The sequence below is a fragment of the Sphaerodactylus townsendi genome, linkage group LG11 (genome assembly GCF_021028975.2).
Source record: "Sphaerodactylus townsendi isolate TG3544 linkage group LG11, MPM_Stown_v2.3, whole genome shotgun sequence".
Lineage (NCBI taxonomy): Eukaryota > Metazoa > Chordata > Lepidosauria > Squamata > Sphaerodactylidae > Sphaerodactylus > Sphaerodactylus townsendi.
The window spans coordinates 31510619-31537098 of NC_059435.1; the positions used below are offsets into that span (position 1 = coordinate 31510619).

At 43.9% G+C, this 26480-nt stretch overlaps 1 protein-coding gene across 3 annotated transcripts in view; it reads left to right on the plus strand.

Moving 5' to 3' along the window:
• The first annotated feature begins 2365 nt into the window (after nucleotides 1-2365).
• OSBPL10 (oxysterol binding protein like 10) overlaps nucleotides 2366-26480 on the plus strand; it is an 85475-nt gene continuing 61360 nt past the window's right edge. For all 3 annotated transcript variants that reach the window (XM_048511069.1, XM_048511070.1, XM_048511072.1), the window contains exons 1-3: nucleotides 2366-2942; nucleotides 22533-22708; nucleotides 25647-25726. In XM_048511069.1, the coding sequence (XP_048367026.1) occupies nucleotides 2599-2942; nucleotides 22533-22708; nucleotides 25647-25726 (600 nt within the window). In that variant the 5' untranslated portion in view covers nucleotides 2366-2598. The remainder of the gene's footprint in view (nucleotides 2943-22532; nucleotides 22709-25646; nucleotides 25727-26480) is intronic.

Consider the following 26480-nt stretch of genomic DNA (forward strand, 5'->3'; position numbering starts at 1 on the left):
CACTGGCATTATGTTTATTTGAAGAAAGCTCAATAGAATTTAGTGGGATCATTCTTATGCATCAAGAAATCTATGGTAAGTCATTAACTGAGATCATCTATAACTTTCAGTCTGGGGGTCATCAATATGATGAAACTGAATCCAGACAAGCCAGATGTGATGCTAGTTGGGAAAGCAGATAATCTTCCGGGGACGGACACACATGTCCTTTTCTGATTAGGCAAAGAGCTATAGCACTTCTGCTTGGTGTATGCCTTGTATTAGATGGTCAGCTTGGAGTTGTTGCTGGGAATGATTTTTCACCATCTGCACTTATTTCAAAAGCTGTCCTGTCTTCCTGGCCTGAGCCCAACGGCTCCTGCCTCTCTAATGTTGAGAGTGGATTGTTGCAACCTGCTTGAAATGAGGTTGCCCTTGAAGCGTCAATGTTCCAAAACATTGGTCTCATCTGTCCAGCACCTAGAACACCAATCAGGACACTAAAATTCTGTCCAGCACCTAAAACACCAATCAGGACACTAAAATTCTGTCCAGCACCTAGAACACCAATCAGGACACTAAAATTCTATGCAATTCTACGCAAAGTCACTACAGTTTTTAGCAGACAGGCTGGTGGGAACAGCAGAAGAGGCCACTCAGTGGCAGACAGCATGGGTGGATTGGGAATGGTACAGTCATCAGGAACTTGAGTGGGCTGCAACAGAGTGAGGTGCTGTCTGTCTGGGCTTGCCCCAGTCTGACATCTGACATGCCTATTAGCCCTTGACCAGCTGTGGGGTGATCACTGATAGGACTGGTCAGGGAAGGATTGGCTGAGGGAAGCAGGCAGCCACTGTGCCTGAGTTATTATTTTTCATATCCTGTTCTTCCCGCTGGAGCAGGCTTAGAGCAGCTAACAACTCAGATAAAATACAGTTTATATAAAATCATAAAATGCCGTGATTCTGGCTGGTGGGCCTCTTACCAAAGTCCTTCTGGGGGAGGATAGAAACATTCCTCCCTCCATCATGCAACGGGGCAATAATCAGGACTCATTTGGTTGCATAGTCGGTCTTGACAGGCAGGATTTCTCCATGGGCTCTGAGCCATGGCTGGTGCTTCACTATGATGTATGTGCTAGTATTGTTGCTCAGCTTGTTTCCATCTCTTGATCCACTGCCCAGGGTCTTTCACACTGCTGAGTTCATAATTCTATCCACCTTATTCCTGTCTCATGACTTCCTGTGTTTGCAGTTCAGGGATTCCTAAGTCTGGAAGTGTTTAACAACCCTGTTTTAAACGATGTGCATAAGCCATCCTGAACTTACAGAAGGCCTGGGGCCAAAATTTCCAAACAAACCAATAGCCTAAAACAATACATTTTGGTTACCACCGTGTATTGCTTACTCAGGTACAAGTTTCCTTGAATTTACTCCCCAGCAGACATGCATAAACTCAGGCTGCATGTCCTATGAACATTTCACTGCTTTTTTTGTGATCCATTAGAGTGATCATTTTCCAACAGATTATCATGCACGCGTGCACAAGCCAGTCCAGTTGGGAATTATCGCTAAATAATTTTATCACTTATTTTATCATTTTATATTGTGACCCACCCTAAGCCCTGTGGGTACAGGGTGGGATACAAACAAACAAACAAACAAACAAACAAACAAACAAACAAACAAACAAACAAACAAACAAACACGCAATACCCATGCCGACATGTGGATTCCGTGTCCTTAATTCCTCGGGCGAGCGCACACAGGAGGACCCCGCAAGGTCTCCAGAACTCAGCTGGGCTCTTTCCCATGTAAGCATGCACAGGGTCAAACGGCGCTACTAGTAACCCTATTGACACGGTCCAGAGGTGGGATCCAACCAGTTCTCACCACTTCTTTAGAAGTGGTTACTAATTTTTTCTGAGTGCCCAGAAGGGGTTACTAAAGCAGCCTCCCTGCCCAATAGGGACTGGAAGTGCATGTGTGCGGCGGCGCCACTGTTTGAACCCCACCACCATCGGAACCTGTTATTAAAATTTTTGGATCCCACCACTGCTGACACCCCTCCCATTCAAAAGGGCAGAACCCTCAAGAGGTCCCTGGCTCGGTCCCATACACCGAGAAGTCCTATAAGGAAGAGCTTGCTTCTGACAGCCCTGGGACTCGCTCGGGCTGCTGCATATCCCGGGGTGAGCAGCCTGCCGCGGCTTGCGCACGCAAATGGCGTAGGGACACGAGCCAGCTTTGGCTTGCGCGGCTGGAGGAGAGCCGTGGTAGGACTTGGGTTGCCGCCTCCTCCTCCTCCGCCTCTGCGTGGTGGGAGTCTCCCTCCCTCCCTGGCTCTCTGGAGCGCCGAGGCGGCATTCGCAGCTGCGCCTGGCGGGAGAGGCCGCGCTTGGAGAGGGGTCGGGGCGGGTCTCTCCCCGTCCGGGCACAAAGCTCCGGCGCCGCCTCTACCCCCTCCCACCCAGCAGCAGGCGGCGGCGGCGGGTCCCTCGCCTGGCCGTGCCTTCATCTCCCCGCTCGCCCCGCGTATGAGTCGGGCATTGGCCAGCCGGCCGGCGGCCCCCCTCTGCAGCCGAGGCCGGAGCGGCTCCAGTCCCTCCCCGCGTGCTCCATGGAGAAGGCAGCGGCCGCGGCGACGGCGCAGGGCGGCCCCGAAGGAGCGGCGGCAGCCCCGGGCGGAGGCAGTAACAGCAGCAGCCGCAGCAGCAGCCGCCCCACTTCGGCCGGCTCCTCGCCTTGCTCCTCGGCCGGCCGGGGGCTGTCGGGCCGCCAGGCAGCAGCGGCAGGGGGTGCTGCTGGAAGGCCGGATGGAGGCAGCAGCAGCAGCCCCAGTTCAGCAGCGGCCAGTCCGGGTGCGGGCGGCGGAGGGAGCCTGACGCCCATCCGGAGGTCGGAATCGGTGCTGGAGGGGGCCCTGAGCAAATACACCAACCTGCTGCAGGGCTGGCAGAGCAGGTAAGGGCGCAACGGCTGGGGGGTTCTTCCGCGCTCTCTACCACCCTCTGGAGGCAGGGGACAGGAGTGCACCGCAGTCCTCCTGGCTGACCCACTCCCATTATTTTATCCTGTTCCCCTTCGCTACACCACTTTACGCTCTTGGCACATAGAGCTTATTTCTTTCCTTTCCCAGTTTCTTGACCTTTTTTCATGCAAAGGCAACCTCGTGGCCTGCCAATCTTGTGGAAGCTTCTCCCTTCAGCTGAATCAGTGCCCCAGATCATAGTTTTTTTCAGGCTACAATGATTGCTACTTCCAGAAAGTGTTCATGACTATAGATGTCTTTTCTTTCAGGGACTCTAGGTTCCCAGAACTATCAGCCAAGTGGCTGGTCATTAGGTCAGTAAAGCTGCCTCTGTGATGGACAGGGTCAAGATTTGGGCACCTTGTTGTCATGCCTTGATTTCCACTCCTGTAGGATTCCTGATGCATATTGATTGTTGGCTCTTGTACATGGTTGGTGCCCGTGTGATCAGTTCAACAAAGGCTGGAGGCCACAATGTGCATGCTGTTCTTAGTGGTAGCATTATGAGTGCTATCTGTAAGGGCAATCTGAAACACTTGTATGGATTTTGTATACCTACCTCAGTCTTGCCTTGGGGCAAGTGAGCTCTGACTCAAGAAAGATGCTGGAATAAATTTTGTTGAGTCTTTAAAAAGTTGCTGGACTTCTGCTTAATTTTTGTCCTCGAGTCATGTACTGATTCATACGTCTTTTATTACCTGAACTGTTTTAAAGATCTGGAGGGTAAGTGGACTTTCCTCACTCCTGCATTGCATGAACAGCAGAGATTACGGAACACCTTGGTGGGGGAGAACTCAAGAGAATAGTTACGGTATTCTGTGAGAATTGAGATAACATGCCTTTTCTAAGGGTACACAACCTTAGCTAACCACTGCTTTCACATTTGGGTTGACTGTACATGAGAAGCAGGGTTTTATTCCCACTTGATCAATATAACTTTTTGGTTGAGATAGGCGCTGTAATTTGTGATGGTCTGCTTTGACTATGGAATGGGGAAATAGTAGCTATACCTGTTCACCAAGTCAGGGAAAGTGCGTGTGGTAGCACGGATTCCATTCTTTGCTTCCCACATCTCATGATCCTCCTTCTGTGAGATGATACTGTCAGATACACCAGTCCCTGACTTGGTAAATGTCACTTCATTTAAATTACTTTCAGGTGCATTTTTAGGTGATGGTAGACCAGCCATTTTAACCTAATTTACCCAAATAGAATCAGGTAACTTTTTTTCAACGCACTGAGAAACATTCTGACTGAACATAATAGTTGGCTTATTTAAGTTATATCTTTAATTGCAAATAAAACAGAAGTAAGTTCTAAACATGTTACACAATTTTTATTGGCTACTCATTTTCCCTGTAGACAGCCTGTTAATCATTCTTGCATGTGCATTTCACAGTTCTGATATCTAATATTGTCCCCTGTTTAATACTTATGTAGTGAAACTGTGTGTGTGTTGCAAACTTTATATTTAAAGCTTTGCTGTTCGATTGTGGTGGAAAGTGCCATCAAGTCACAGTTGACTAATAGCAACCCAAATGTGTTTTTCCTTTGCCTGCCTCTGTGTAGCAACCCCAAATTTCCTTGGTTGTCTCCCATTCAAGTACTAACCAGGGCTGACCCTGCTTAGCTTTCAAGATGTGACAAGATCCAGCTAGCCTGGGCTGCCCAGGTCAGAGTTGTGGTTTGACAGCATCTTGGTTTTCTTTTGATTTTGTTTGTTTGTGCAGTTTCAGCTGTTACTGTTATTTACAGTATGAGCAACTGACCTCTGCAAAGTTGCTCTGACTTTAAGGGGACTGCTGGTGGACCTAGCAACTGGGGAAGAGTTGAGTGAGCCATGTTTTTGAAGCATTGTGTGGAAGAATATAATGCTGATTGCTCTTTTTTTTTTTTTGCTTATCAGAGCTGAAGTTCTGTTTTTCTAAAGATAACCTGGTAAAAGATGCCAAGTATTTTTAAACAGCCAATTTGAATAACTGGCAGAGTTGTTTGTTCCGTAAGTCTTTCTCTTCTCTCCCATGGGTAGTCACTTTCCCCCCCTGCAGAACTATTTTGAGAAAATGAGGTAGAAGCTGCCCAAGACCTTTGCTTCAATTTGGCCTTTCAGCAAAGTCCCTTTCCTCATCACTGCTGCCACACCTGTCTGATTACTGGTTTGGTAATATGCGGGGAGGGAGGCTGTTCCTCTGAGAGGGGCAAGTTAGCCTCCAGACCAACTAGTTGCTGATCCAACCGGGCGTTCTCTTCTTGTTAAGAGTTTGTGGTCACTTCGTCAGCGTTTCCTTATTGCAGCCAGTTGGTGGAAGAAAGCTTTAGTCTTAGATAGGAGTACTTTGAAACAGCTAGGTGTAATATGTTGGGCTTCAAAGTAAACACGTTTCCTTGTGTTCCTAGTCTGTGCTTTTAATACAAGGTGATGACAATTTCTACCAAATTGTAAGCATGGGCATACCCACATTCCACAGTTTTATTGAACATCATCGGAACACATGTCTTCTTCTCAATTCTTCTTGGTTAAAAATTAACATGGAGTGTGTTTCTGCTTCTCCCTTTAGCACAGTGTCCTGATAGTTCCAGTGAGATTTCTACTGCAGTTCTGTGATTCTTTTATCCTTTTGCTGGGTAGTTACAACATTAGATCTCATTAATCACCAAGTGAAACTAGATTTTTATAAATCCCAGTATACTTTTGTTGCATGAGCTCTTGTGCCATTTTTCTACCAACTCAACCAGTGCTTTTGCTTTTCATAATAAGTTGATTCTTCTGCTTACCTCTCTGTTTATACCAATTCTAGGTCATTTCTGAATAAATAAATTCAGTTATGCAGATCTCTGTATGTATGCATATGCAGAAAGAATATTGTATATTGCTTGTGAAAGCTGTTCTTCTCTTCACCAATTACTGTGAAAATTATTTTGTACGACTGCTAAATTTCTTTGGAGCCTTTGCAAGCGGATTTTTAAAAAGAAGTTACTTTACTTTGCAGAAACACTGTCAGTTTTTTCCCTGATAAGGCTTATTTTATATTCATATCTCTACGTGTGTTGCTCTAGTAGTATACATGATTTCTCTAACAGCCTAATCCAGAGGGCGGCAGCGTGGGATGGCACTGCCATCACACCGCTCCAGAGAGGATCCAGGTAGCACAGGAAGGCAGTGAAAATGAGAAAAACCCCCAACCAGTAGAGAATCCCCCATAAGCAAAAATGGACTTCTGTGCCAGGGGCACAGTGAAAGGGGCACACTGAAAGCTCAGTGAAAGGCCACTAAGGTTGGCCTTACCCTTGGGAATGCCCCTAACTCCCAGCTGTGCTGGCATCCACAGTTACGCCGGTGTGGTTCTGGGGCAGGCAGCATCTTCAAGCATCATCTTGGCACCCTCCAACTGTCCTGTTTGCCCTCCTTGCTGGTGTAGGTGCCACCTACGCTGACGGAGTGAACAAACATGTCACTGTGAGTCAGCGCTACTTCCAGATCCACTTTCGGTCCCCTCTCTGGATTGTGTTGCCAATCTGCCTGGGATAGAAATTGGAAATAAGGTATCCCTACCTTTGCTTCGTTTACTAAAAAAAAGGTAATCTTGTTATATGAGCCCTAGTCCGTACTATGCACATTTCTAAAATCATTTATCCTGCTATGAGATGCATGCCAATTGTTAATTTTTAAAACTTTTGTATTGCTTTAAGTAAGCTCCCTTTTTACAGTTCAGATAATATAACACAGATGCTTGTTTGTGGAAGGGATTGGGTTTCATATGTTTGTAAAAGCTCCTAATGTAATAAATCCCCAGTTCAGTGTTTCAGACCGTACAAAGCAAATGAGTTTCTGTTAAATTGTCACCTCTTTAACAACACAAATGGTATGAACAAATGCCAGATGGTGCAACAGGTAACAAATATTATGCATTAATCCGAATTTGACTAGTTCATAGAGTAAGAAAATAGATTTTCAACTAGTATCTACTATCTATTACTGCTGTACAGAATTTGGCTGGTGGACTTTCCCCTTAACAGCTGCAAATGTTCATACCTTGTTCGGCACACAACTGTTGAAATGTCATATGTCAATTCTAGAATAATATTTGCTTGAGGTCCCTTGAATGAACAATCTTGATCTCATTGCCGGAGAATGTAGAGCAGCATTTTTCAGACTGGGGTCCCCTCCCCTTTAACATTCACCTGCAACATGGGAACACCCCATCTGACTTTTTAATGGGTGATCTTTCCCTTCTGCACATGCAGAATAATGCACTTTCAGTCCACTTTCACAATTGTTTGCAAGTGGATTTTGGTATTCTGCGCAGTAAAATTCAGCTGCAAAGTTCATTGAAAGTGGATTGAAAGTGCATTATTCTGCATGTGTGGAAGGGGCCTTTTTCTCTCCCCTCTACTGCATTCTCTCCCCCCCCCCCATTATTGTCTTCCTAACAACAGCAGGAAAGGAAGTGGTGGTGATGTTAGTGGTGTGACTTGTCATTTATTTGTGAGTTGTGCCCATTGTTTTTATTAAACTGGTCTCCAGCTTGGCCTTAATCATTCCAGTTATGTTTGGTGTTGCAGCATGAGATAGCAAATGGTGTATTTAATTTTTAAAGATGGCAGTGTCCAGAGCAGCTGCTCCACTGAAATGAGCCACTGTTATTCCAAACTATGTATTTAATATTGACTCTTTTGCCATGGAATTGGAACGGTATCAGTCATCTCTCTCTTTTAATATTGATTTTTGCCTGCTAAGTAAACAAAAAGTTTCAGTATGTGAATTTATCTTTTAGCTAAATATATCCAAATGAAATTGTGCTTTTGCTTAGTTAAAGGGATTCTATTGCACAATTTAATATAATTATTGTGTAAGAGGTAATTTAGTCTGAGGTTTGGCACAGTTCTTTGCACACTTGCTCCAGACTGAGCCCTTTGATATCAGTATTGGGTTATGTTGTGAGCAAGGTAGCTGGTGATGGTCTGATCTGTGCTCCTGATATTTGTGTTGGTGAGAAACTTTACCTTTGCGTGAAGATTGTCGGCAGCTTATACTGTCCATATTTCCTGATCACATCAATGCCACGTGGCTGCGCAGTTGCCATCCTTCATGTGGAGTCTGGAGAGTTCCCAGAATTCCAGCTGAACTTGAGATCAGCTCCCCAGGAGAAAATGAGTGTTTTGGAAGGTGGGCTGTATGGCATGCTGAGGTCCAGCACCACATTTCCAGGAATTGCCTCTCCTGTAGTTAGCAATCTCTCAAGCAATCTTGAGGGAGCCCCATGGTGCAGAGTGTTACGCTACAGAACTGCAGTCCAAGCTCTGCTCATGACCTGAGTTTGATCCCAATGGAAGTCAGGTTCAGGTAGCCGGCTCAAGACTGACTCAACTGTCCATCCTTCTGAGATCGGTAAAATGAGTACCCAGCTTGCTAGGGGTAAAGTCCAGATGACTGGAGAAGGCAATGGCAAACCAACCATGTAAATATAGTCTGCCCAGTAAATATCATGATGTGATGTAACCCCATGGGTTGTTAATGACCTGGAGTGGTGCTTGCACAGGGGACTATCTTTGGCTCGTTGGCAATCTTATATGGTTACCCTAGTAGATTTTGTAAATGTAGACTTGGTGGGTTACTGTGGAATTCATATTAGCAGTAGAGTCTAATGGAGGCTTACACGTTGTCACACGTAAAGAGCTTGTTTTTTCCCCTAATTAATTTAAATTGAACAGATCTTTCTCTAAGTTGAGCAGATACTTTGGCCACTGAATCTCTAGAGATGGGTGCCTCTGTGAACTGCAGCTGACCACAAAGTTTAAGGCAACCAAGTGATTTTGAGTTTGCATTCTGTACCAATTCACTTGGGAAGACCACCCTGAATCATCTTTGGGGCAGTTTGGATTCAGTTTAACTTCCTAGAATGATATATTAACGCTTTAAGTTTTATACTCTGTCCACAATTTAGTAAGATGGTTGATCATGTCTTGGAATCCTACTTCTCTAAAAATTAATATTGCAAATACACTATCATAGATAAAAGTAAGTGGCTGGCCTCCCAAGCAATCTTGCCAGGGAAGGGAAGCATGCAATTCCCCGCTTGTTTCAAACTGATTTTGAATATGATAGGATTGAACAAAACTCTTGGATTCTGCTGATTTCAGAATAGTAGCCTTACCAAGTAACTTCATCTTAAATAGTACTTATGTGCTTATGAGTACAGGTGACACTGGGGTCCATTTAGCTTGTCTCTCTAAACATGTTTCTGTACTTGCTCCAGTGGAGGAGATCCTGATACCCAACCTTCAACTTTTCCCAGGATGAAAAGCGTGAGTGGCCTTTCTACCCTTCCTTCTCTCCACAGTGGCCTGAGATCTGAACCTGTAAAGTGGACTTCTGAGAGTTCCAGAGGGAGAAAGAACATACCTGTTCCATGCTCTGTCCGAGTGTGTCATCTGAAGCACAATAAGGTGCAGGATCGTAGAAACTCTATTTCCCTGTTCCATTGTCCGTTCCATGGAAATATGTGTCTACCCATTTTCAGATGAAAGGGGTGCCCAGCAGCAATCCAGCCCTTTGACCCCTGTAAGCAGTGACGTAGATTTTTAATTGAGGTGGGTTGGGGTTCGGGACCACGCCCCCACCCACCCTTGGGGGCATGACCAGGCCTCCTCAAGCCCCACCCCCGGCTTCAGTGCTTATAAAAGCAGCTCTCCGAGACCAGGGACAGCAGACTCCCTGCCCCCCCCCCCCGGCAGGGCTCCCAGCCGGCAGCCGGTAGTCCCTTCTGCCCTCCCGCTGGGCAGTAGCTAGGGAAAATGGAGCCCAGTGCAAAATCTGAATTTTGCGTGTCCCCCCCCCCCCCATGAGCAGCCACTGTGATGCTGGAATCCACTCCCAAACAGCATCACTTTCATTGGTGTTTAAACTAGGGGACCCAGATTCTTTTTTTAAACCACCCTTAAAGGGAGAATCGGGGGTTCCCAGTTAAAAAAACGTTGAAAGTGATGCTGTTTTGGAGTGGATTATCCCCCATCCTGAAACAGCATCACTTTCAATGTTTAAACTGGGGACCTCAGATTCTCCCTTTAAATCCATGCCAAAGGGTGGGGGGATTTAAAAGGAAAATCTGGGGAAATTTGGGAGGGGTGCCTGCTGTCAGGGGTACAATTGTTAAGCTAGCAGCACCAAACTTTCCGGATGTCTTTAGGAGACTCCCCTGATGATACCACCCAGGTTTGGTGAAGTTTGGTTCAAGGGATCCAAAGTTATGGACCCTCAAAGGTGTAGCCCCCATCTCCTATTATCTCCCATTGGAAACAATGGGGGATGGGGCACCCCCTTTGGGAGTCCATAATTTTGAACCCCCTGAATCAAATCTCACCAAACCTGGGTGGTATCATCAGGAGAGTCTTCCAACAAATCCCTGCAATTTTGGTGCTGCTAGCCCAGGGGTCGGGAACCCGCGGCTCGCGAGCCGCAAGCGACATGGCTGACCCTTCCTGGGCAAGCCCGGGCAGAAATTAAAGGCAGCAAGGCAAGCAGGTAAGCGGGCGAGCGAGTGGGCGGGGGAGCGAGTGGGGGGTGGGCGGGCTAGTGAGCGGGGGGGCAGCAAGTGGGAGCGGGGGTGAGCGAGTGGGCGGGGGAGCGAGCGGGCGGGCGGGCAAGCAAGCAGGGGGGCGGGGGGGGGGCAAGCAAGCGGGCGGCAAGTGGGCGGGGGAGTGGCGAGAGAACCAAATGGCTCTTTGAGTGGAAAAGGTTCCCGACCCCTATGCTAGCCTAAAAACTGCGCCCCCTGCAGACCAAAACCCAAAAAGTAACAATTTTTAAAAAACCACAAAGGGGGGCGGAACTTCAGACATGTAATGGGGTTTTTTTTGAACCTGAGAAACACCCCCCCCCCCCTTACTAACGTTCTTGCCTGTAAGGACCAGTTTCTCTTAGGCTTTGCCAGGTAAAGGAGGGGGAGCAACAACATCTGGACTTAGCACAACAGTACATGGTGGTATAATATTTAGAAGTCTATTCCATGTTTTATTATTATTCCAGAATGCCAGAATCTGGAAAATCTCCAAAGCAGTTTTTACTTATGGTTTTGTGTAGATGAGATCTAGGCAAGCTGCTATGAAAGAATCTTGTAGGTTTCACTCCCCTTTCTTTTTATTAAATTAGAACTCTTCTTGGATTTTTAGACTTCTCTTAGGACTGAGGATTCTACCACGCACTACCTGCCAATAGCTTTTAAATTTATGTCTGTACCAAAGACTAAAAAAATGTTTTGTAGGCATGTAGTTTTTGTGGACATCTTAAGGGATGTGCCATACTGGCAGGGTGAATGTGAGACTTCTGCAGAATGGATTAAAATTTTGTTCAGAATGGGAGATCTTGGGGCAGAAAGCAAAGTATATCTAGTGCATTTAGGAGCAGCTGCATTTGCTCATGTTTCAATAAATGTTGGAATGAGAAGCAGATTTCTACTGCTGGACTGGAGGAATTATTTTTTTTTTTACTCACTGAGTTCTGTAGGGATATTACACATGAGTTGTGTGCTCTTGCTTGGATGCTGTTGTGAAACTTTTAAAAAATACTTCTCCCCAGCATCATGGCCTTTTTGTGCACACCCTCAGTTTTTTCTGGCATTTCTTCATTCTTTCCAGAACTTGTTTTTCTAACAGTATTTTGGACAGATCACAGCAAAGCTTGGGTGGCATTTATGTGGACCAAAAAGCCCAGAGTTTCCTCGTTCTGCCCACATTGGAATCATTTTCCATGACACAGTCTCCTGCAGGGACTACCAGCCTCCTTCCACTGGGAAGTTTCTTCCCCCCCAAAATAATCAATTGAAAGCTATATAATGGTATATTGTGCCAGTCACAGATTCTTTCCCAATAAAACTACTTTGAAAAGCCTCCAGATGGTGAAGGGGAAATGGCTACTGGGGGTAGGGAAACCCACGCTGTCAAAGCCCTGTTGTAATGGGAGACCACAAGAAAGATTGCTGAAGTCTAGCTTGTATCGTATATACTCGTGTATAAGTCGACTCGTGTATAAGTCGAGGCACCTAATTTTAGCACCAAAACTGGGAAAACTTATTGACTCATGTGTAAGTCTAGGGTTGCTTAAGGAATCGTTAGAGCTTTGCCCTTTTAAGAAAATCATAGAGACACCCTGCCCGAGCGGCAGCTTCCCTGAAGCCAAGCTCAGCCTACCGGGAAAGGAAAAGATAAGTGGGTGAGTGAGGGGGACAACAGGCGTCGGTGTGGCATCGGACGTCGGTGGGTGGCTTGCATATAAGTCGAGGAGGGCTTTTTCGGCACAAAAAATGTGCTGAAAAAGTTGACTTAATACGCGAGTATAGACGGTAATTATTTTTGCAAATAGGATTGCCAACCTCCAGGTGGAGGGTGGATTTCTCTTAGTATTGGAGCTGATCTCTGGACTCCTCCCAAACTCTGCAAATCTCCAGGAATTTCCCAAGCCACAGTTGGTAACCATAATGGCAAATATTTATTTTTCTGTGTTCTGTTCGTTGGGCATACCTCCAAACAAAAACTTTGCTACGTCTTACTTTCGGGGGATGCCTTATATTTCGCACTTCAGCAAAACCTCTACAACGTCTTATTTTCTGGGGATGTCTTATATTCAGGGAAACAGGGTAACTCGGCATTTTTTTAAAGTTTCTCAGCCTGGGTCGCAGAGGGTAATTCTTGGTTGCGATAGCGGATGGAGTGTTTGAAAGCTTGCTTGAAGTGCAGCTATGACTAAAGTAACTGATGTATCTTCCACAGGTAGGAAGAATAATACTGTAACTTTCTTTGGAGCAGAAGTATTTTCTATGAGTCACTAATCGTATAATCCTTCACACTTCTGACTCTATTGAAGGTCTAGAAGGGTATAAAAGTGTTTAGGTTTACAATGTTAAGTATGAGAAACTGGTTTAACAACCTGCCTGTTAACTCCTTTTCTCAGTCTTTGATCCAGGAGATTCCAGGCACTTTCACAAATTTCTGCAGTATATTTCCTTCTTCTTTAAAGAGGACAATGGCATATGTTGCAAGAATAAACAAGGGTCTGTAATTGTTCTTGGATGTTGTAAAACAAATGGAAAAACCAGTATTCAATCTCGTTCATGCTGCATGCTATCGGTCAGACCAAAGCAGCACTCCTTCCTATAGTCAGCGAAATGAGACAATTTGTGAAGAGGGGATTATGAATAATTAAACTGAAATTTAAAGTTTGGTTTTTTTAAAAAATTCTGTCTTTAGTTCTTTCTGTCTTTCATTCTTACTTACTTCCGATTATGATCACGATACCCAAAAGCAGTTATGTTGGTTTATAAGATGTGAGGTCTTGAATCAGCTTTTGTTCCTGTTTATTTATGCAAATTGACATCAGTTTAGAGTTTAAATAGAAGAAGAAGAGTTTGGATTTATACCCCGCCTTTCTCTCATGTGAGGAGTGTCAAAGTGGCTTGCAAACTCCTTCCCTTCTTCTCCTCACAACAGACACCTTGTGACATAGGTGAGGCTAAGAGAGTTCTGAGACCACTGTGACTAGCCCAAGGTCACCCAGCAGGCTTAATGTGTAGGAGCAGGGAAACAAATCCAGTTCACCATATAAGAGTCCACTGCTCATGTGAAGAAGTGGGAATCAAACCTGGTTCTCCAGATTGCAGTCCACCTGCTTTTAACCACTGTAGAGAAATCCTGGTCTAAAATAGAGAATGGGAAAACAGCAGAGCGAGGGAATGAAAAAACCAAAGTCACAGGAGGAAATGGTGTAACTTGGTTACAGTAGGGAATAAGGATTAAGGGTTTTAACCAAAGACCTTGCTTGAAGAGGTGGGTTTGATGAGGGAGATTTAATACTTGGATGCCTTGCAAACAATAATCCACTTTGCTGAAACAAGCAGTATTAAAGGCTCTTTCTCAGACTGCTAAATGGAAGTGGAGGGCATTGTTGTTCTGAAATCATAGAGGTTTCAACAGATTTTGCTCCACTGCAGTTGCTTATGTACGGTTCTTGTTTCTGTTTCAGTCTGGTCCATCACAGTCATGGTTTGTCTGGTAGACTTTATTTAGCATTGAAACGTGTGAACACAGTGGTGAATTATGGCCAGGCTTGTCATATGATCAATTCTGCATGCTTAATTTTGCAGTTAACGCTGAGAACTGATAATTGGGAGTGTTTATGGAGTGGCTTTGAGTTGGCCTTGGCCTTTAATTTTGTTGTTGGAAGCTGTGACCATTATGACTAAATGAGGTTGTGACATTAGAAGAGTGTGGGAGGGGTCACAGATGGTTTCCTGTGTAACTATCAGCCAGCTAGGCTGGGATTGATTCCAGTTGTGTGTCGGGAGGCTGCCTTCTAAGTGAGCAGCAAAGTTGTTGACAGGGAATAGGTAGGAAGCTGGCAGGGAGGAAAGCTGGTGCGAGGACAATTCATGGGCCATTCCAGATTATTTCTTCGGCGTGTAATAGATCTGCACATTTTCTCCCTTTTGATGAGGTCCAGATATTTATTTCCCCAGCTGGTGTGTCTGTTGTAGACAAATCTTGGTTTCTTGGTACACAATGACAGTGTTTTTTCATGAGAAAAAGCAGTGTGGTTTGTGCCTTAGCTCTCTTTTCTTTACCATTCAAGAATGCTGCAGCCATGCCATCAATTGGCTAGTGTCTGTAACGTGACTAGCTTCGGACAGATATCTCCCTTATCCTTGTCATTTTAAAAAAATCTGATAGTTTAGAGGATAATTCCTTGAAAATATGAAGGCTGTATTTGGTGCAGAGCACAGTAGCTTGAATCCCAACTAGTACAGTGAAAGCTCATCAGTTTAAGATGTCACGGAAGGTTTTAGAACATTCCTTTGCCCCCACATTTATGTTATCTTTCCCTTGCTTAGCTGAAGCTCTTCAGTACATTAAAAAGTGAATTCTAAAGACCCACCGCAAGCATTCTGATTGCTCCATAGCTCTGATAGCCATTGCTGCTGGTGGTCCAGCATTTTCTGGAAGCAAACCAGAACTTCATTTAAGCAAATGTGTTCTGGGCATAATAGATAGATGTAAGAATATTTTAGCTGTTTACTGTTATTCATTTTGTTTTTAGAGACCAGCTTAAAATAGTTTTAGATATGTTCAGTTGTAATAAGTGTAGGCTGATCGCTTGAAATTCCCGCATTTAATGGGTGTGCATAAATATGTTGGTGCGTGCATTTTACAGAAAACAGCCTTGGGATTATCTGTCTATGAAAGTTAATGTTCAACACTGAAGACTTGCTAGTGTCTGGCAATAATTTTTGCTGAAGGCAGGATGTTGCTGAAGTGGAGGGGTGAACTGTGAAGGTCTAACAGGAGGATAGCACCAGTATAACCCCAATGCGCAACCATGCTGACTCAAGAGAGCTGAATTAATAATGTGCATATCATATTTCCCCATGATAAAGGCAGTGGGCATCTTATTTTAACCAAGTTATGTGCCTAAAAATGTCAGCAGGTTCACCTAAACAGCCCCATCCACAAGGCAGGGTGCCTGGACACGATGCTGCGCCACCTTGCTGCTCCCAAAGAGGCTTCTTTGCAATGTGGGGAGGCTGCAAAAGCGCAAAGCCCCCCCCCCCCCCCCCCGCTGACAAGCAACCTCTGTGAGGCTGTTCAGACTTAAGCCAACGTTTTCGGTGGCCTAATTTTGAACTGAACGCTGCTGGCATGTAGTGGCGAATGGCTGGAAGTTGCCCCTCCCCCAGACATGCCCATAGACTGCCCCTGTGGCACCAATGGAGGTAGCGTGGGCGCCGAAACACTGGCACTACAGTTGGCACCATGTCCCAGCACTGGGGGAGTGTGGCGACTGCATGCTGGCAGAATCATCCTTCTGTTGGGGTAAGTGCCCTTGGGAGAACGAATCCACTGCCGCGCTGCTCCCACAGCGGATTTGGCCCCCCCTTTGGATGTGGCTCAAAATGTGTGTGTTTCTAGAAGTATGCTATACAGTGATATCTTGAAATGACACTATTATTTTTTTTCTGAATATGCAGGTGCTACATTATACATTTAAGAAACTAGTTGGTAGTATTACTTTCTTTGGAAAGCTAAGTGTACACCAGGTTGTTAAACATAACCAGCACACCGGGGAAGACTGAATGTAGCTGTGTGGCCTACAGAAAAAAAATCCTGAACCAAAAATCATCCTGTCTCTTAAGACCAACCAACATATCAGATAACAGCATGTAAGTTTTTAGTGCCCTAGAACTCCTCATCAGACTGTACATTTTATGCAAATGGTGGTGATAGAAAAGACAGAGACAGTTAGCAGGGTGGTATATGGGCAAGTTGAGGAAGTTGTCACTTTTATTTATCTTAGGCCGTTTCCGCACGGCCCCCGAGGCGCCCCCACGCCGGCAAGAATTCTGCCGGCCTGGGGGCGGAGGCCGGCGGAGGACAGGCGGCTCCACATGGAGCCGCTTCTGCCCCCTTCCCCGTCCCACTCACCTTGTCCCCATCGTCGGCCTGCTGGCCTCTGAAGCCCCGCCCATCTGCCCTCCGACCTCCAGGGGTCGGAGGACAGTGAGGGAGGGGCTTCAGAGGCCAGCAGGCCGACGACGGGGACAAGGTGAGTGGGACGGGGAAGGGAAACAGCGTGTTCCCGGCGGTTCTGTTCGCACCGTGCTGCCGGGAACACGCTGTTGCGGCAAAAACAACCCTTTAAAGGGTTGTTTTTTAGGGCGGCCTGACGCCGCCCTGGGGGAGGGGGAGCGCAGTCAGGTCGGCGCCGCTGCGTTGCAGCAGCGCCGCCTGTGTGAATGGCTCCCTGGGGACGGCGTTTATCCCGTCCCCAGGGCGCCATAAAAAGGCCGTGCGGAAACAGCCTTAGTGATTCTGGACCTCAGATGGTGAAGCTACATAGAGAGTCTCTGACAGAGATGGAATTTGAACCCAAATCCGTCACATGCACATCCAATTTTATGTGTTCATTTTCACTGCCCTGATTTAACAAGTGATACTTCTGTTCAAAGGGCAGAGTTGGCAGTTCTTGATGAGCTCGTAGGGGTGTGTCTTAGGTATGCTTGGCACAAGCTGTTCAGAAGTAGCTTGAATGGCATGGGGAGGATATTGTGTCAAATCTGATGTGCTGAAGGGATATATCGAATGCCTCTTGCCTAACAGAAGGCAAAACATTACATTCTGTTCTGGCTGCAGTTTCCCAGTAGTCATCAAAAACGGCCTTGGGCAAAACGGATTGCAACAATCCAGGAGATTTTAGATGGTGGCCTTGTGAGCTGCCCTAATTCTGTAAACATCACAGTTTATTAGAGCACCTAATTTAAACATAACAATGGTATGGGTGTGCACTTTGTTGAAGACTTCCTGGTTTTCAGTTTGGGATCTGTGTGTGTGTTTGTGTGCATGTGTGGGGGATAACTTGGGAGAACATAACGTTGAGAACTCATTCTCCTGACAAAAGCAAACGTTTGTTTGGGATGCCTGAACACAGCTCATGTACATGTTTGAGCTTCCTATGCCAATGTTTGAGCTTCCTAACCAGCAGTTAAACCTTTGGAGAATGTTGAAGGGGTTATTTTTTGAGGGGGGTTTTCATTCTTTGCTGCAGCAGTTTTGAGGGTTCTTTCAGAATGCACTGTATTGAGTATTGGGCTTTATCTGAATGGATTGTGTTTTTCAGTTCTGAAAATGGAACGCTATTAGGAATAGGCATGGGGATCTTATTTATAGTAAGCAGACAAAGCAAGGTTACTTGCCGTGTTCTGTGAAATGGCATCTCTTCTGCCTTTGTGTGGGCAAATCTGTGCGACAGCTACTAATACCTTTAAGGCCTGAAGTGACTGAAACTTTGGTAGCTTTACATGCATGCATGTGCAGGCACAGAGAGGATATATATCACTTGCTTTCTTATAGCGCAGGAAGGCAATCCCTGGTATGCATGCTGAACAGTGACATGTCAAACTATTGTGACCAATGTGCAGGGCTAGTTTTCTGTGCAAGCAATTGAGGTGAGCCCTGCAGTTGTGGTTTTGGCAAGTTCCTGAAGCACTGGGAATGGCACTGGATGCTGTTGATGTGTCTAGTCAATTACAGGCACTGCCTCATGCCTTCCCTTCCTGTTTGCTTGCACAACACATTTTTTTGTTTGGGCTCTCAAGCCTACCCTTGAGAGTGAAACACCCTGCCTGCTTCATGTAGTTCTAAGCTGCAAGACTTTTTTTAAAAAAATTATTGATTCTATTTCTAAACTGCCCTTCATCACTTTTCTGCATTAATTTCTGTGTGATGTATGAGAAACTGAATATGTGACTTTGATGTTGAATTCATGACTGTGATGAAAGCGGAACCTAGATGTCCTCTGTTCTTTTCAGATATTACATTCGTACATACCAGAAACCTACCAACTATATGTGATGGTTGTCTGTGCTACTGCAGTATGTATAGTTGCCACATTGTATGTACAGGAGCAATGCACATTTGTCATGCTCTTACAGCATTGGGTATGCATGTACCTTGAAAAATCTGGTAGTTGACTGCCATGTAACATGCATGGTAAGTGTGTACAATTGCCTCTCTTCATACAGAATAGTGGCCACACATATTGAAATAGTTTGTGCTTCCTTTCTGCATGGTTGGTAGGTCCCTGTGTGTGTGACTGTAATGTTTGAAAAGGGCTGTTTACACCCACCAGTCTGTTCCCAGTCCTACAGTAGCTTTCATAAAACGACTTTGGTCCTCAGCATGATGAAATATGTGCTGTAGTTGTTTACTTGCTGGGGGCTGTAAAATTGGTGTTCATTTATAGTGAAATATGGCTTCTAAGACCTGCTGGCTTGAAAGAAGCAGGAGAATTTCTGTTTTTAAAAAGGGCTAGTTTCACTCCCCACCCCCCACATCATAATAGCTTGTTCAGAGTTCTGCGGTGTGTGTGTGTGTGTGTGTGTGTGTGTGTGTGTGTGTAGCTTTCATACACTCTTGGCCGAAGAACTGAATACTCCTTCTGTCTGGGATGGTCATCCTTTTCCCCCAAGCACATAGCTTCAGTAGAGGGATGTACAAGGAGCAATGAGGGAGAAAATGCGCATCCCCTAGTCAGCCAGATCAGCAGTATCGACCCTGGCGATAAGTGGGGTGACAGATGTTGCAGCTAATTGCACTCATACCCCAATGCAATATCTGCAAATGTTCTAGCTTCTCGGCCTATTGGCTAAGATCAAGTGTAAACTTGATCTTATGTAATGTAAACCCCAGTGATCGCTGTCTTTGGCCCTTCAATGTGTGCCATCCCAATGTGGACTATTTGCCTATGGACCTTAAATGTGCACCCCAGTGACCGGACTCCCAGTGCATGCTGATATATTCCTGCTTTGTATTACCTACTCCTTGATTTATGCTTTGCATTCACCCGCATTTCCGGGAACTGTCTGTATTTGCTCCGTATACATTTCCTTTGATGACGTGTTATAAATATTCTCTAAATAAAGTCAATCTGTCCTTATCAGTTTAATGTTAAAATAAGTTCTGCTTACATTATTAAGAACTCTAAAATCAAATTACCTGTTTGTATAATTTATCCTTTAAATATCTATATCTTTTTGTGATAAATCATTATAATTGGATGCAAGATGTATTACAATGCAAGCTTGTAAAGTAACACACAAGCACTGGAAAATATATTTGGGCCTGTTTTCTTGACCTGCAAAGAATGAAAGGGCACGAACCTTAATATTGCACTCTGCAGTGTTCAGCACTGGGCTAAATGTGTGCATATTTTTCTGCTTTTGCTGTTTGTGGGTTAACAGTGGAGTAAAGAGGGCATGTACTGTAAGTGAACATCATTAAGTCAAAATGTGAAACAACATTTGGATAGATAAAATGTAGACTACTGAATTGTTAATGTGGGTGAAATGTGATTGCTGCATGGAACTTCTGTGGTCAATAGAAACAAACCTCTGAATGCTAGTGCTGGGGGGTGGGTTTTGCTTTCCACGTCCTTCTTGTAGGCCTTTGGAGCATTTATTTGTCCTCTGTGCAGAATGGGATGCTGGTTTATGTTGCTGCCCGTATTGGGGCTGATGGTTGCTTTTCAGTCTGGTCTTAGGCCAGTGAGCTGCTCAACACTAAAATTAACTCCTCCCCATTCCTTCCTTCCTTACAGCCTTCTTGTGAGCTTGAGACCATGTGGATGGGGGTAGTTAATAGGGGTGTGACTGTTGGTCTTGGTACTACTGCTGCAACATCTGAAAGTGGTGGGATAAAAATCTACCTTTGTAAGGTAACCAGGGAGAAATAACAGACAAATCCCTGGACATTGTGGAGGAATTCCTGTAGCCTCCCAGTCAGTGGCAATCACACATGTGATTTTCCTCCTTCCCTTTTCTTTTAACATCTTTTGAGCCCCTAGAATGGATGCTGCTGAGAAACTGTTATGGCTTTCATCACTGTGCTGACAGAAGCAAATGTAGGTGACAGGTTTCTTCTTGCCTGGGGTGAACTGATATGCTGTGACAGTATTTTGATCTTCTTTCCCTGTTATCTCTCCTACTCACAACACCCCTCCTCCCCAATTTAATAAAGACAAAATTTCTTCTAAGGAAAATTAGTATTTTGCTTGAAGTGGCTCAAAGTATGTTAAATATACATTTTTAATTTGTGGGAATCTAGTTCAGACTGAAATTTATTTCTATTAGCTGGCAGAATTAAGAAAGTGTATAAACCACTTGCATAAGTACATATAACATGTGTTATCAAACTGTTATTTGTATCCCCCCCACCACCAATTTTCAGAGGGATGTATTCCATTTGCAAAGTACAAGGCTGGTTTGGTTGACAGAACAAGAATCTACCACAGGTTTAGCAGACATATAGTGAACAAGCACTATTCCCATTCTCCCTCCCTCCCTCCCTCCCTCCCTCCCTCCCATATCTGTATCCTGTCAACATCTGACTGTTCACTTGTTTGTCTTAAAGTTAAAATGACTACATTAGAGTGAATTCCTGGGATTTGATTATTTGACTGTGACCTTGGTGGTGGTTACACTGTAAATTGTCCCAAGAACCGAATGTAAACATTTTTGGAAACAACAATTCAAAAGTTACAGAATTTTCTCTCCCCACCCCGCCAAGAAATTCTTGTGGAAGTTGATAACGATTTTTACTCTTGACAATTTGAAAGTATATTTAGTTAGGCTGGCATTACAAATAATCAGCTCCGGAGTTCTTTGCTGTCCTGAAGTCATTTTCTTCAGCCTTGGTGTAATAAATAAGGGCAAATGCACATCTTTCTTCCTTTCAAAATATAGTGATCGGTGCAGTGTCTAACTTTAAGACTGCTAGGCCACCTTCACATTTAAAAAAAATCCTTTCTAATCAGTTGAATTTATTTTCAGGTAAATATAATTATGAGTGAGGTAAAAGTAGCATTTAAAAATCTAGCAGATACTGATGGTAAATGTATTAGTCATCCAGTTTTTCGAACACTAAAGAGTGCATTCTAGCTAAAGCATTATTTAAAAGGAATTTCATTTCTAATGAAGAAGCCCATTTATTATACTGGCAATTTTCATTAGGTTTCTGCTGAATGTTTTAATTGATGGGAGAAAGGCTGGCTGAATCAATTTTATTTGCCACTTACTTTTGCTAATTAATTATGAATTTCTTACATTTAATTTCTGGCATCTGTCTGGAAGTGTTTGTAAGTAGCCTTGTTGAAGTTAGCAAGGCAGCTTGTACATTCTGTACAGTGTAGGGGTTTTTTTGGGGGGGGGGAAGGTTAGAATTTCATAATAGTTGATAGATAATTGTTGTTTGTGTACATAAGCATGTCTGTACATGCTTTGAATGATTCTATCCTCTAGATTATTTGGAAGCATGGGGGAGGGGGCACATATGGTCCCTCACCCACCTATTATAGTGATGCCCACATTGAATTCAGGGTGTTGATTTTAAAGTGAAACTCTACCTTCGATAGTAGGGTCTCCAACCTGGGACCCTCCAGATGTTCATAGACTGCAATTCCCATCAGCTCTGCCAAGTGGCCATGGTGGCAGGGGCTGATGGGAATCTTAGTCTGTTAACATCTGGAGGGCCATAGGTTGGAGACCTCTGTTCTATATCTTGGCTTCAGTATAAGAACCAATGCTTTTTTTGGTTTGAGCCCATGCATTTTTTAATATCAGTTGGCTAGGATTGCCATTTCTGGTTTGGGAAATTCCTGGCAATTTGAGTGTGGTGCCTGGTAGGGATGGAATTTGGTGAAGGCGTTCAGCCGGAACATGATGCCATGCCTTCTGCCTTTGAAGCTGCCATTTCTTCCAGGGGAAGACTGGAGATTTTTTTTTGTAATTCTGGGAGAATTCCAGGCTTCACTTGGAGGTTCACAATCCTTCACCAGGGCATTCTGTTTCAAAGACTTGTTGAAAATTAAGTGTGGAACTTGGCCGCCATAGTATAGATATATTAATCTGATTTTTTTTCAGATTTTGTACAGTAAAGTTTGATAAAATTAAATTATACTGCCATTTCTTTTTCTCCTTAATTAACAGGTACTTCATGCTGGATTATGAGACTGGAATTCTACAGTATTTCGTGAATGAACAAAGTAAAACCCAGAAGCCACGAGGGCTGCTGTCCTTAGCTGGAGCTGTAGTTTCTCTCAGTGATGAAGCTCCAAACATGTTGGTGGTATACTCTGCTAATGGAGAAATGTATAAGCTGAGAGGTACAGTAGTTTGTTGCCCGTGCTTTAAAGTTTGCCTTTGAACCTTGCCATTCTTGCAATTTCCAGTCTTCAGCTATGTTTTCCTTATCTGTAGGAGATTTTGGATAATGTTAGACTGTACATAATGGGTGAAATTGTGATGCAACAGTTTTGGAGGTAGAAATATTTTAGGCCAGAACCGGAACATTTCGTTCACATCAGAAATGGCTTTATTTAAAATAGCATTATGTCCTGAAAAGGGACTTGCTACTGACATCTCCATGATTCAAGGCTGGGTTGGGCCTTTTTCAACTCTAGAGCTTGGGGATAGATTGAAAAATTCTAATAGATGGGATAGAAGTTACAGGTGATGGCTTATCTGGGTTGTGACAGTCTCCTTTCTCTCCCCCCCCCCCCCCCCCCCCCCGGGCTTTCATAAGTAAGAGGCAGGAGAAATTAAGCTGCTCAATTTGTTTGTTTTATATCCTCAAGGAAAGCTTTGTGATTGTGTCAGTGACTGAATGTTAGTACTAAAACAAAGCTTTGTAGCAGATTAGTTCTGTTAGGTTCCTACAGGATTGATTCTGCCACAGGATTTGAAAAAGCATTTCTATAGGAAATCAGTAGCAATGTTGATTTCAGTGGATTTCAGCTATCTCTTTGGGTAGGTAGCTCAAAATCAAGGGTAAGATGTAGTCTTTTCATGAGCAAGGAACATTGTGGCGGTCAAAAGCCATCTGAGGTCCAAATAAACAGATCTCTCTCTGCTTCAATCTGATATTGCCTGAAACTAAGTAAACCCACCAGTTACAGCACTGTGCTTACTAAAAATAAATAAGCAAAAAATCTTGCCTGGTGGAAGATTATCTGCTTTTGCAAAATATTGGTACTTAGGAAAGATTTGCTGTGCACCTCTGTGTATTTTCACTTGAGGTTGATCCCATTAGTTCAGTAGGATCTACGCCCAGTGTGTGCACAGGATTGTATCTTAGGCTGCAGATTTACGCACAAAACTTGTGTCTGTGTAATCTTGTGTCGGATTATCTTGTCTGGAAAGGAGGAGAGGGATGGCTGCTACTCAGTGAACTCTGGGTTTTTAGGTTCTCTTTCCCTTCTGTGCAGGTGCTACATATTCTGTACCCAAAGTCTGCAAACTCCCTGTTTTTGAGGTTCTTCCACTTAGTATCTCTCCCTCAGAGTCTTCTGCAGCAGGAAGCCTCCTGGCCTTCAATTGTACTCCCTTGCTGCTGTACCACAAGGGGGTGTGTGTGCAAATGGGGAGGGGTAGTATAACCATAGAACTTTGGGTGAATCCTAGGGAGTTTCCCCCACATAATGAGGTCACTTCTGGTTTCATGCTGGAAGTGATATCATCATGGATCAGTGCTATAATTAATGGTTTGTCTGTGCCCCCCTGAGTTATCCCAATGAAGTATAAGTGTCAATTGACAACTCTATTCCAAAACTAGAGCAGTCTCTTGCTACTAGTGCAGGAGGAAGCAACCTGCCATTGAGGTTAGTAGGATTAAATGTGTATAATTAGCCTCACAACAAAGTGTCATTTTGTTTCAACACAAAATGAAAAAAACTATTGTCCACTGTGTGTATGTTAAGTTCCATCAAGTCATCTCTGACTTAGAGTAATTCTATGAATTAACTAACTCCAACACGTCTTACAGTTAACAGCTTTGCTGAGGTATTTCAAGCTGAGGGGCGTGGCTTCCTGGAAAATACTTTTGTAGAACTCTGATTTTGCATGTGTGTGCGGAAGAACAAAACAATTCTTCTTCTTATAACATCACAAAGTATGGAAAAAGCATGAGCTTTTTGAAGAAGTTTGAAATAATATGCATCCTTGCTAATTAAACCACGTTTGGTCATGGTTGCATTCCAGGTGATCATTATACCTTCAATGGAAATGTTGTGTTGGTTTAATGTTCTGATACTGCTTAAATGTTCCAGTTCTGAACTGGTATGCCATTATTAGAGTAATCCCTTTTTATTTTAAAATTAATACCTTTAGATTAAAATTAAGGTGATCAGGACTGAAAAGAGTACCTGCTGAGAAGGCCCATTAATTTAAGTAAGCCTCAGTTTATGTAGTCATCAGAACCGAAGGACTAAGGCTTTCTGGAACCCTGTGGCTTGATTATGTAAGTAAGGGGCTGATTGTTTGTTCCCACGTGGAGAAAAAATTCCCTCCAAGCACACATTGAATTAAATGAATTTGTTTACCGAAAAGAAAAAAAAGAAAAACAAAAAACCTTTGAAGATATGCCAGTATCCATCAAATTCAAGTATAAATGTCAGTTAACAAAATGGCAGTAATCAGAAAGCCTTTTTCAGTATTGAGCACTTGAAGTCAGAATGTCTTTTTATCAGCAAACTGCATCCATCTTGACACAGTTATTCTGATCTTCTTGGCGGCGGCTGCAAATAGACATCTTAAATGCTTTTTAGACAATTATTAGAATGCAGTTCTAACTATCATCAGCTTGAAATGTTGATCTAAACAGTTGGCTATAGGCCGAGGAAGAACAGGAATAAAGTGTGCAGTATCATAAATAACTAGGGTAGATGTTCTGTTGATCTGCTTTATGCAAGTTCAGAGTTTCTGCACATTTTAATTTCTCTACCTTCAAAAAGTACGGTGTGCGTCTTAAGAAGGAAGTCCTCCCCAGTCCTGCGTATCATCATGCTGTCTTTCTGCATGTAAGCAATTCATGTGACCAAAACGATACCTTGAAGTTCTCATTACTGAAGAATGAGAGATACTAATTCCATGTATGAACTGGATAAATAAAAGTTTTTAAGTATCTGTACTTAGAATGGAACTTTCAGTTTTATTAGTTCCTAAACTGAATTTAATGACGAGTATGTTTAGCTTCTTCAAAAAGCTGCAATTATTCAAATATGATTTAACTAAATTACAGAATGTGATTGTTGATTTCTTTTCTAGCTGGTGATGCGAGAGAGAGACAGTATTGGGTGACTCAGCTCCGATCCTGTGCCAAGTATCATACAGAAGGCAATTCAAAGGTAAATAATTATAGTACAGGAAACAGTGTTTGTTTCATTTGGGATAAGTAAAAGTAATTGTTAGAAATGTTAAAGCCATAAATATTGTGCCTCTTTCCCACTCAGTTACAGAGTCTTTCAATTATTGTGATACTTCTATAGCCAGCAAAACAATCTCTATACATCCTACTTGGCATTTTTTAGATGTCATAGCAAAACTTGCAGGATTTTCATTAATTAGTAGCTGGTAAGAAAGAGCTGCACGGATTTAGCAGTAGATGAGTAGGGTGTTGGAGCAATTGCAGATGAAATTGATACTGTTGTGTCTATATTAGAAATATGTTAGGGAGAGCTGTACAGGGCTGGTTAAGTGCCCAGGTGACAACTTGGAGCACCGAAGCAGCAGAGAACAGCATGTAGGAGGAAGTAGTGGATGAGGTGTGCACGTGACATCACTTCCTGGATTAGTGCTGCTGCTAAATGGGCTGAGGCAGGCTGCAGTGTACTACTCCTGGAAACAAGGATAAATACTTCTGAGTCTGAGTGTGTGAAGGAAAGACACCCCCCCCCCCCCGGCTTCCCCTCTTTCTGCCTTGCAACTTTCTTGGTAAGCTGGGGGCAGAAAGATTCCTCTTGTTTCTGACACCATCCCGGATCTGAAAATTTACTCCTTTCACTTGAACTGCCCAGGGGAATGACACCAAAGGGGAATCTTGCAGCAGTGCTACTGAATAGTAAGCATCTTACAAGACTCTTTAGTTTAAAGAACTTTGTG